The sequence below is a fragment of the Octopus sinensis genome, linkage group LG4 (genome assembly GCF_006345805.1).
Source record: "Octopus sinensis linkage group LG4, ASM634580v1, whole genome shotgun sequence".
NCBI lineage: Eukaryota > Metazoa > Mollusca > Cephalopoda > Octopoda > Octopodidae > Octopus > Octopus sinensis.
The window spans coordinates 159,305,227-159,318,399 of NC_043000.1; the positions used below are offsets into that span (position 1 = coordinate 159,305,227).

The window sequence follows — 13,173 nt, forward strand, 5'->3', positions numbered from 1 at the left end:
TTGCAGCATCAACAATTATATAAAAATTCCTTTACACAAAAACTTTCACATAAAAATGTAATATGCTTTTTATTATCAAGAATAAATCAAGCAAAAAAATAAACAATATGAAAATAGAAAACTCAAAATGAAACCAAATTCTTTGCATTTAATTGAAGTGGCATTAAATTTAGTTAATTTTCCAGTTGTAGAATTAAGTAGAACAAGCAAGATATATACATATATATATGTAAATACATACATTACATACATATACACACACATATACATACATTATGTACATATTGTATATATACACACATACATGTGCATACATGATAAATATATGTGTGTATGTATGTATGTATGTATACAATTGCATATATAAACAAAGAAATCAAGAAAAGAATATAACATAAAAACAACAGGAATAAATAGTTTAAGAAATCACTAGAATTGTTAAAGACAATAAAATATAAAAATAACAGAAAACAATGGAAATATGACAGAAACTAAATAATAAGATAATGCAAATAAAGTTTTCCAAAAGAAGAAGAAAATAGAAATAAGAAAAGAAGGAGGAAAAGTAAATACGATGAATGAGAACAAAGTAAGCTAGAGAAAAGAAATTGGAAAAGGTTTATAAATATATATATATATATTTTGAAGAAGGTAATGAGAGAGAAAATAGAAAGCTTCTGACAATGTGGAGAGTTTAATAAAACCTTTATATTTCGGGCACAAAGGCCCATCTTCAGAAGAAAAGAACAGTTTGAGAAATGTCCAGTTATGAAGGTTCCGTTAGCCCATTAAAATTTAACTATAAAGGTTTTTTTAAAACTTTCTTCATTGTCAGAAGTTTTCTATTTTCACCTTTTATATCTTTTTCAATGCTACAAGCGACAATACTCTTGTATATATTTATACAGGTCGTCATCGACTTATGACCTATCAGACTTATGACTGATCGACTTTATAACTGGCGTGCCAGCTCCCAGCAGTAATAATAAATCGTCCAGTTGAAATCTAATGGGATTATGGATGATGTCAGCAAACAAACACTTCCCCTAGACTTGGTTATTGATCACCACTGTGTTGGATGACTATTCTGTCACAGAGACATTGAGATAACCTCAAATTTGTTTATAAGATGACTGCTTGAGACTCTGAGATTTTTAACTAACACCAGTATAATAGTATAATACAGAATGCTGTGTGTGACTTTTACCTGAGAATGTACCTTAAGAATGTAAAAATATAAAACAAAGCTATGTAGGCCTATAGGCTGACTTACAACCTAATTGACTTAAGACTAGTCAGTCACAACCTGCTGTGGTCATAAGTCGATCACAACCTGAGTATGTATGTATATATGTGTGTAAAAAGGATTACAATTCAAGCTGTGTCCTCATGAAATACTTCTGCTAATTCTAGCTATCAGTTGTTTGGATGTAAATGTTTAATCTTTAAGGAGACAATTAAACATACCAATTGAAATTTATGGTCAAGTGTATGAGCTGCAGAGTGTGTCTATATCAAAACAAAGACTGGAATTTATGATATTGTTTCATCATCATTTAATATCTATTTTCCATGCTGGCATGGGTCGCAAGGCTTGACAGAAGCTGGCAAGCCAGAGGTCTGTACCAAGCTTAAATGTCAGCTTTGGTATGGTTTCTATGGCTAGATGCCCTTCCTAATAATATACATATATATGTATACATACATTACCATTTAATACCAATGTGCAATTCCATTAACACCTATGTGCAACAAATTGTATAAAGGGTATTAAAGGCTAATGAATGTACATATATTATTATATCATGAATTCATTATATGCATACTATTGTTGTTACTGTTAATATCTATGCTTACAAAATATATTTCACATATTTTAATGAAACAAGTGTAAGTACAGAATTAGAAATAATACCATATATTTCAGTCTTTGACAAAAGATATATATATATATATATATATATATATATATATAAAACAATTAGAAAATTATATTTTGTGAAATTTGATTTAGTATTTCTAAATTGAACTTTTCCCTGTAAGTTTGGAATGATATTCCCTCATATTATTATTATTAATATTTATTATCATCATCATCATCATCGTTTAACATCTGATGATGATGATGATGATATATATATATATATATATGTGTGTGAACATGCACAGAGATAAGATACAAGATTCAAAAAGATATTAGCAATTGAAAAGAAATGAAAACATTACTGAAACAATGGTGAGAAATAATATCAGATCTATAATCTGGTGTGATCCAGAAAAAAGAAGCAGTGACCTTCGTTTCTGTCTTCTTTCATGCATTAGTGCTGCTTCTGACTAGATATGAAAGCAGGAATATGAGGTGCAAAGCGGAGAAGCCAGAACGGTAAACAAAAATATTAAACAAAAGCAGTAAGAGTGAGTGATAAAGAAATACTGACAAAGTCGGATAATAGATGAGGGAGTATGTTGTGGTCAAGTGGATGACCAGTACAGAAAATAAAGGTGCAACATAAAGGTAAGACACAAAGGCAGCAATAGATTTAAAGAAGAATTATTCTCAGAAAATGTAGAGACCTGTGAATAAACTCAGAAAGATCATTCTTTCTTTTGTCCCAGTTTACCCTTGAATTTTTCCATGTCTGTAGATACTCCAAAGAAACGAGCAAGCAGGGATATGCATTTGTGTGGCAATATTCTGAAGAAGAAGAACATGTTTAGCTATAACATGCAAATAAAATGGATCAAAATGCAAGCATGACCAGCAATGTTTTGTTGATGGTTTAAAAGGTATCTATCTGCATGTATGTGTGAGTACAGGCACTGATTTCAGGCAAATATTCTTAGAAATACAAAGACATTTCTTATAACACAATATTGAACAAACTAATTATTTAATTATATAAATACACACACACACACACACAGTCTTCTATAATAATAAACAAGGTTTATAACTAACAGAAAATATGTGGAGCTGACAATTAAAGGAGCAGATCTCATCCTATTTGTTATTTAGCCCCAAATTAGCATTAATTGAGCAGGTCTGGAATTAAAAGCATCACAACTGTCACCACCTTGCCTTCCTTTCGAACTTATCTTTTTAAGACAACAGTATACATTTTGAGGAAGATTTGGTTACTATTTCTAACATATCAGATTTTACATCTTCAGTACAGTATGAGTAAGATTGAATAAATATTTCTATAAAAATTTAAAAATTCTGAAATCAAAAATGGTAAGATGTTTCTTTATAGTTTAGCCCAGTGATTTATGAATGAAAAAGTATGCAGTGAATTTTGGCATGAATGTGAAGTAGAGACTGTTAAAATAATTTGTATGTAATACATTAATGATTATGTGAATTGATTATCGGTAAGAACATTGAAGTATTAGATAAGTTTAGTTATTGAGGTGTGCATAATCTAAAGTTCTGAGTTTGACTTTTTATCTGAGAGTAAGGGAAAAAGAAAATGTGGTGACTTAATTTGACCAGAAGCAATACTTTTGCACCAATGTAATAACAATAAATTCTATGCCTTCCTCACACCCAGACTAAAGATAGAGCTTAAGATTAGATTCTACACTCTTTAACAGCTGAACTTACCAACTCCTTTATTAACCCTCTTAGGGATGAACTGCTGTTGACACAGTTTTCTTAGATTCCTTATTTATTCGAGAGAACCAAAATGTATTATAAATATACTTTTAATTGTTCACAATTACATAATTTTAGGTTCAATTCCAGTGCAGGGCACCTTGAACAAGTGTATTCTCTTATCACTTTGGATCAAGCAAAACTTTGTGAGCTAAATTTCATAAACTGAAACTGCTTGAAAATACATCAAAGAGACTTCTCTTCTTGAGTAGAGACTTCATCCTTTGCCAATTTTAATCTTTTCTTTGCCATATTTCTGTTGAAATAAACCACCTTAGTTTTAATTAATTTTGAAAATAATGATAAATAAAGGAAAATAACCCAGTCAATATTAAGCTAGTGAGAAGATCAAATAAATAGAAAAGTTTGATGGAAGATTTAAATTTAGATCACTGAAAAGCAGGAAGGTTGTATCATAGGACCAGGGATGGACTCAGGTGGTAGCAAAGTCCAGTCTATTACAAGCTTTTGAGCTAAATCTCTGGTCTGAGAATAACTTCCTTCAATTCTTCCCCACCAATTTCCAAGGCCCTAAAAGATTGTGGGTGCTACTTTCCTCCTCAGGGTATTAAATCATAAAAAAAAAACAATTCTACAGTATCATGTGATTTTTCTTTCATGCAACACACTTGTTCTACATCTTTTAATGTTGAGCATTAAAATTTCCCTTATCTGAGATTTTTAATGTTCTTATATTTTGAACTTTGGGTGTTGTCTTGTATTTTCCTCTTTGTTAAACCCTCTACAAATGTATGGAATGCTATACATGCAACTTACACGGCATAAAAATACATGTACATGCACACACACACACACACACACCACATAACACTTTATATGTATAACTCTGGTGAAATATCTGAAAACTATTCTGATGTCATGTTGTCTGAAGGTTTTTTTGTATCCACTCAACCAGAAGTTAAAATTTTGCAATGAGAGATGTAGAGAGGAATCTGCGAATGACTTTATACTGATGCTAACATGGAAAAGTATATGTGAAATAGGAAATGCAAATACTTGATCACTGGATTGGAATAAAACAGAACAAGGAAGCCCACAAGGAGCACCATTCAACTGTGATGGTTTAAAATATATATAGCTTCAACTTAAAGGCGCATGGCAAACATGTTGAAACAAAACCACAACGAAATATCATGTTGTCCTCTGATTTTCTTAGTTAGATTTTTCTGTTGATATAACACTTTATCATCAAAAGATTTGAAATCTTTGTGTGTTGCTATGTGTGAACAAATATATCTGCAATAGGCTTGTATAAATATGTGCACACACACACACATACACATCTATGCCTTTGCAGATGTATGTATGTGCACACACACATGTATGTATGTCATTATATATATATATACATATACACATGCACACATATATGCATATATATATATAGTATATACATGTGTGTGTGTGTGTATGTAAGTAAGTATTTATGCATACACATATAAGAGAAACAAATAAACAATTAGTCAGGAGGTTGTGTAATCTAGGATATTTAACATGAAGCTGAAACAAAATATTTTTCATTAATAATTATTAATTAACCACATCAGAGAAGAAAATCAACATCATCATCATAATCAACAGTAGCAACATCAACAACAAAGAAACTCTTAAAGAATTATGCAAAAGGAATGTTATCATCATCATCATCATCATAAATGCACATGTTAGAATTCACTGCCAATGTTAAAGCACATTCTTATCACTAACATTATTATCATTCTTAATCAGGCGATGAGCTCACAGAATTGGTAACATGTCAGACAGAATGCTTGATGCCATTTCGTCCGTCTCTATATTCTGAATTCAAATTTTGCTGAGGTTGACTTTAGCTTTCATCCTCTCAGGGTTGATAAAGTAAGTGCCAGTTGAGCAGTGGGGGTCAATGATATTGACTCACCCTTACCTCTAAATTTACTGACCTTGTGCCAAAATTTGAAATCGTTATAATTATTCTTAATCTTCAAATTTTTATCATCGTATTTTACTTCTCAGAGCTCTAGATCCTACTTGCTCTAGTCGTTTCTGTGAGAGCGGACAGCAACCTGTCGTCAAAGGTTTCAAAGGGTCTCTTTTCACGAATTATAAGAGTTGGTACCTAGATGTTAAATATCTTGGAAGATAATCATTACTATTATTATTGAGTGAGAGAGCAGTGCATGACATCAAAGTGGCACTGGGGTAAAATATACGAAGCCCAGTATACCCATCATGACTATCCGTCTGATAAGGGCACACTAGGCACATGCATCACAACCATATGTGCGTGACATGGTGATCTCATATCAAGATAAACAGCATATGACCTTGCATGTGGGGCCCAATTAGAATTTTTTTCTGGTCGAATAATCCATCCCACTCAAAAGGTCCCCAAATAAGGGTTGTTTAAGGATGTTGAATGAAACACCCATGTTCCCAGAGGTGAATTATTCAAACCCCAAAGAATCCCTCTCAACACATGGCTATGATGCCCCCCCCACTACTTCTGCTCGTGATCAGAGATGCACATATCGTCAGCCACTAAAGGACATGCTCAACTGGTTAAGGTCAAACAACTGACAAGCAAATCTGTGGTATTGAGCAGAATATTTGCTGTAGCCCATCTTTTATACCAAGACAAAACAATGTACATGATAACACTCCCAATCAGTTAAGATGAGAAGCTACGAGAGCCACTGCCTGATACTGCATCAGAGCACTAATTATTATTATTATTATTATACACTAATTAGTTACTTTATATTTTTCTAGTTCAAATCTCACCAAGGTCAATTTCAAATTTCATCCCTTTTAGATTGAGAAAATAAGCAGCAGTTAATATTGGAATATGTAGCCTTGTACTTTTACAGAAATAATCTGTACAAAAAGCTGTATCACCCTGCTGAAACCCCACAGTGATTCAATTAGTAAACTAGTTAAGTGGGATTTGACAGTGGTGGTCTCTGAAGAGAACAATCAGAATAGAATTGATACTTTGAGTGAACTCCACTTTGCTGCAATTATTCAAGCTAGATATTTGATTTGAGAAATTTGAGAAAAACTCCCCACCCCCAACCAGCTTTCGGATTCCTAAAGAAGGTCATACAAGCTACTCTTCTTCCTGTGTTATATATCTATATCAAATCGGGTAAAATAATGCAAGCAGTTCATGCAATGCATAGTAGAACAATTCGTTTGAAGAATTCATGCAATTATTTAATTCAGTCCATGCCATTTAGTTTAACATTTATCATGATGCAACAGCCATTATTTGAGATATTCAGTATTATTTAATGCTATTTGTATTGTTGTTGAAATGTGAGTTGGCTCTGATTGAGCAGAACATTGATCAAAGGCATTTAAGCCTTTATATTTATGTCCACCTTAGCAAAAGTGGAGGCATTGTTTTCAGTTGTGTTTGTTTGTTTGTCCATGGACAAGATATCTCAAGAACAGCTGGATGGATTTGGATAAAACTTTCAAGGATGTTTGGCCTTATAACTGGCACTGATTAGATTTTGGGATCAATCCAGTTCTGGACAAGGATTCTGGATCATTTTTCCTATTTTTTTACTTAATTTTTGAGAGTGACTGGGTTCATTTTTAGTATTATCATTTGTGAGAGCATTTGAGTTCATTTCAGGATTTCTCATTTTAAAAATCAACTCTGGCTAATCGTTGAGAAAATGTTGATGTTGCTTTGGTGGAGGTTTGCACTTTCTGAGTGCCCTTGCTTTATTGTTATTCATTTATTTTAAATCACAGTGTACCCTGAAGTAGATGATTTTATTGTGTTCTTTTGCAAGATGGTAAGGTGTGATATTAAGGAAATCAGGAGTACATTGAACAACCACAGAGAGAGGTTTCCACAGTTCCTGTAATTCTTTAGCTAGTAACCCAAGATGTGGACAGAATCTAAATCTTCAGTTTCAGATGTAGTTTGCATTGTAAAACAGCCAAATTGAAGAATATGCAAATTACAGATTGCTGGCAATCTTGTTTAGCCCCAGGTTATCTTCATTTGAAAAGACTTGCCATGTTTCCTTTTGTATATCAGAGAACTGATCAGGGTATCATTTATTACAAAAGTTGTAGCATGATTTGCAGGGTGTTTGGATGCTAATTAGGCTAGATGCAAAAGTGAGCATAGCATTTTAATTAACCGATACAAGTCATTGAAATTACACCTGTCAGTAGAGTAAATCTTTTAATTTACAAAGGTATTATTCAACATAGTCTCCATAGTCTCTAATACAATGCATTTGTGCCATTGATGAACCCAGCGCTCTCAAATCGTTTTCGAAAGAAATTTAAGTGCGCACATACACATGCACACAATTTACACAGGGTACAAGGGGTATTTGAGGACACATAATTAACAGTATATTGCTATCTTCAAATCAATTAAATGTTTTTATTTCTTTTTGATCCTCCCACCATGTCAAGTAAAAATGAAAAGATATACAGTCATTGTTACCATACAAGTGGCAGACAATGATTTAGAAATTGCCACTTTTTAAAAGTTGCAAAATCTTTTGTATATAAACTTCAGATGAAATTGGAAGCCTCTGATTGGAATATTACAGTTACATCAAATGTCATCCAATATCAGTAACTATGTCATCAAGTTTGTATCGCATGTGATGGAATTATTATCGATTTCGTGAAGAAAGAAAAGGCTTGTAAATGACACTAAATGGAAAATAGAGAAACTTAACGCTGAAACCAAAAATATGAAACAGATATTAGTAAAAGAGATTGTTACTCTCTTATACTCACCCTTTTAGTCCAAGTGTGTAATAGAGCAACCGTGGGATGTATAAAATATGAGTGTTACAACGTACAGCCTCAACAATTTTATCTGATACATATCCTGGTTCCAATATAGGCATCAGGTAAGGAAATCTAAAGAAAATGGAATTAATAGGAAATTGAAATATGCATATTTTAGTTGTATGCACACAAATGCCAACACACACACACACATACATACACAGCTACACACCTTTATATGACACACACACAAATACACATACTCCTACACACCATATTTATACGACAGTGTGAGAATGAGAGAATGAGGGAAATAGACAATATGCTGGTATGTGTGTGTTTGTCCAGACAAAATTAGCTGGAATATTGCTTTTGTGTTACCTAATCCATTATTACACCACTCTATTGAATGATAAAGAATGCCCATTTATAAACCCCTCTTTCTTTGACCATGAGATATATATCTACTTCTGTCATATTTTAGTTCTTAATGTGGTCAAATTGTTTTATGCTAGTAAGGATCTTTTGCAAACTGCACATGCTGAACACACCTGTAATTGAAGTTACTCAGGTAACAACAGGTGATAATTACTTGTTTTAGTTAGGCTGGGTAATAGATTTAATGTGACCTAGTTTAACACTACAACCTGCACCTCAACTGTTTTTAGCAGAGTGCACTCTGTTGCAGGCCTTCACAGCAGATTTTCCCCTCACTAACCTCACGGTCTTGCAAAGTTTATGGGTGCAACTTTCCCTCCTTTGTTAAAGCCATGCAAAAATGCTTCTTTTGTTCCTTTTCTTTTTTTTCCTGTTATCTGTAAAACCTCAGTAGCACAGCTGTGACTAGCTGGAAACTAACACTGCCAGGTAGAGGCAGCAAAGTCATTCTAACCTATTGAAGGTAAACAATGCAACATGTTTCGATGAGTTCGTGCTTTCCTTTCTCTCATTCCCAAACATCAAACAATTCAGTCAAACACTGACAGGGACATAAGGCGTTAGACAACTGTTTTACCTGACATACCCTGCAAAGTTATTTTTCATGAATTTCCATATGCAAATGTGATACAATCAAAAAAATTAAAGGGGAAACCTGATCACAGCATTGTATTAAGACAAGGATAGCATTGTGATAGATAACACAATAATATTTAGGACGAACAATGCGTTTAATTTGTAATGTGTTGCTCAATTTCCTTTAAGTAGTGTTTGTGTCTTGTTTGTATGTGTCTGGAGGGAACATTAGATATGATTGGGTTATTTAAAAAATGCTGTTGGTGTATCACAACAATGTTACCTTTGTATTATTACACAATCATTACTTCATTTTTATTGAGGATATGTGTGTGTATGTGTGCACACGCAAACATGCGTGTATGTGCGTGTGTTTCCTAGACATCAGGAATTTATACAGAGGAGTTACTTAGTGAAGTCTTATTGATAATGTGAAGTGGATGTAAAATAAACAAGGAAAAAAATAGGTGTCATGAGAAATAAGTATTTTATTAGAGGTGGAGGTATCACTGTCTGGGTAATAAGTTCTTCTATAGCCCAAGATGACCAAAGCACTGTAAGTGAATTTGCTAGAAGAGAAACTGAAAGAAGCCTGTCATATATACATATGTTTGTATGTATCTTCTTGTCTGGACGTTGCTCCATATTAGGGTGTTGTTACCATTCAAGTGGGGTTCACACATTTTCAGTCTTTTGTGAAAACACGTCAGGCCATAAGGAAATATTAACATGCTCTTGAAACATATTAGGGTTGGCAGCAGAAAGGGCATCTGGCTGTAAAAAAATCTGCCACAGGGAATACTGTCAAACTCATGAAAACATGGAAAAGTGAATGTTAAAACAATGATGAAGGAATGCTTGTTTATTGGGAGTGAATAACCTGGAAGGACTAGCATTCATTTCCTTCAGCTAATTGAGGTAAACTACGTTAATGGAGAATAATATATGCTGCCCCACAAAAAACCATCTGACCAGCTTTACAATATTATTAGGCAAAAATGCTGTACAACTGATCTCTTGAATGAATGCCAGCAACAATACAGATTAATGTGGCTTTTGAAATTCTGATGATGGTGATGATGTTTGGCATTAATAGTAATAGTAGTAGTACTAATAGTAGTAGCAACAGTAGTCATAGTGATAATAGTGGTGATAATTTTATTGGTGGTTGTAGTACTGATGATTGTTATGATGATAACAATTACATTAACGATGATGATCATAATGAATGTGATAATGGTTGTAGTGCTGGTGTTTTGTGGTGACAATGGAGTCAATAAAAAATATGTTAATTATAAAATTTCCCACATATAATATTTGAATTTCCTATGACCTCTAACCTGCCACATACAAACATCTGGCACAATGCATACACTAATGAGGTTCAAGTTAAATGTCAAATACCTGAGACCAAGAAGAAAAACAATTATTAAATGTAACTTGGGACCTGAATAAGAATTAAAACATAGTAAAGAAAAATACAAACAGAAAAATATAATTATCCAAAGATCACTGAGACAGAGTCAATTGTTAAATTGAATTATCCATCAGTAGGTGACTGAAATGATTGTCTTCTAGAAAAAATGTAAGTTCATCATCATCATTTAATGTACGCTTTCCATGCTATCATGGGTTGGACGATTTGACTGAGGATTGGCGAACAAGATGGCTGTGCCAGGCTCCAATCTGATCTGGCAGAGTTTTTACAGCTGGATGCCCTTCCTAATGCCAACCCCTCCGAGAGTGTAGTGGGTGCTTTTACATGCCACCGGCACGAGGGCCAGTCTGGCGGTACTGGCAACAGCCACACTCAAAATGGTGTTTTTTATGTGCCACCTGCACAGGAGTCAGTCCAGCGACACTGGCAACGACCTTGCTCAAATGAGCCAGTAAGATGACGCTGGTAACGATCACGCTCAAATGGTGCTTTTTACGTGCCACCGGCACAAAAGCCAGACAGCTGCTCTGGTAGTGATCCCGCTCGGATGGAGCTGTTAGCGCTCCACTGGCACGGGTGCCAGTCATCAAAGTCGGTTGTAGCCTTTGTTTCCATGGAACATTGAAATAGCTATTAGTAGAGGGCATGATCCAGGATTATAAGCAACTACGGATGCACAAACGCACAAAACGGAGAAAATGAAACAAATATGGACGACTTGTACAGAAATAACCACGAGTGCATGGTCCGAGGTATATTTGTAGAGAATTTCATTAAAAAATATCCATTTTCTTGAAAGTTAAGACGAATTGAAGCGGGCCCCAGTGAATTTTCCGAAATTCCCCACCCCAACCCTTCCTAAAACACGCCCCCCCCCCAAATTTTGTATATTCGAAATATACATGATATAATACATATTCATAGACAACTTCATTAAAAAAATCCATTTTTCTGAAAGTTAAGTTTATCCAAAGTCGTGGGCGGGGTGGGGGCAGAAATCTGTAGTTATGCCTTTGAATCAAACACGAAGAGATTTCAGTTCAAGCAAAATTTTTCAACAATTTCTTCAAAAAGATTTCAGTATAAACTTTCGGAAAATATGCTCATAAAGAAACAAAAAATATTCCGTGAATCTTCTCAGCTGCAAAAGCCTTTGTATCAATGATGGAAGTTTTTTCTTACCTTCCTAAACACACTGGTAGGAATAAAATGACCTGTTAATTTTCATCTCTGTTCATATATATATACCTGTGTGTGTTACCAATACCATAAATCTCTCTATCTTTCTCTATCTCCCTTTCTCCTCTCTCTCTCTTTCTTTGCTGATGCTACCCCTTACTTCCACTCCATCTCAACCCATTTTGCACCATTCGATTCTTTCACCCCCCCCCCCCAATGCCATTTATTGCCCTATCAACACTCTGCGCACCACATTTTTCTTATGTACCTAGATTTTTTTTGTCACCAGAGATAAAAGAGTCAATACTACCCGCACACATATACCTGTCTCCAGTTTATTTCTCCATAGGGAATTAAGATGGCATTGCTTTCAGTACTAACCAGTTCTATACTACATACAAGCACACACACACGCAAGCACGCACATGCACACATACACACACATATATGCGTTTGTAATTACCTACAATGTCTTCACATACCACTAAATAAGAGGAAATAATCTATTCCCTCTTTAGTGACAACAGATCTTACGAATAAGATGAAAATGACCTGTTGTCACTAAAGTGTTCAAAATTTGATAAAATTGTCAACAGAAGGGATGTAAGGAATTTTTTTTTTAATAACACATTCTTGAATTGCCCCCTTTCTCTATTGGTATACTGAACATTGTGTACAAAAGGTATGAAAATTCAGCATAACTCTATGCATGCCGCACCAAATATTACCATACCCCACCTGTGGGACATGTGGCCCACGTTGAGAATCATGGGTCTAGACCCTTCTCCTTTTAAGTCTTGTGTATATATTAGGAAGAATTATGCAATATATATCCCAACATCACTCTATCGACCAGACTATGGGATGTTGTTATGCATCGCTGTTCACAGTGCACTTCCTTGCCTTGTTGTAGCTACCAAATGATGCCACCCTGCAGGCTAGGCAGACAAGCCAGCATTCTCTTTGAATGCAACACCAGTCTGTTGCAGGGTTACCCATTTAACTTTAAGTGACTGAGCAATGTGAAATGAAACGTTTTGCTCAAGAACACAATACACAGCTGATATGGGAATTGAAACAGTCTTGCAATAATGACTACAAGATCCTAACCGCTAGG

General features: G+C 34.4%; 1 protein-coding gene across 7 annotated transcripts in view; it reads right to left on the reverse strand.

Moving 5' to 3' along the window:
• LOC115210961 (epidermal retinol dehydrogenase 2) overlaps positions 1–13,173 on the reverse strand; it is a 366,176-nt gene that overhangs the window by 8,588 nt on the left and 344,415 nt on the right. For 6 of the 7 annotated variants that reach the window (XM_029779781.2, XM_029779779.2, XM_036502609.1 and 3 more), the window contains exons 6-7: positions 8,432–8,557; positions 2,575–2,695 (exon numbers count right to left, since the gene is read on the reverse strand). In XM_029779781.2, coding sequence (XP_029635641.1) covers positions 2,596–2,695; positions 8,432–8,557 — 226 coding nt within the window. In that variant the 3' untranslated portion in view covers positions 2,575–2,595. The remainder of the gene's footprint in view (positions 1–2,574; positions 2,696–8,431; positions 8,558–13,173) is intronic. The other variant, XM_036502610.1, reaches the window with a different exon arrangement.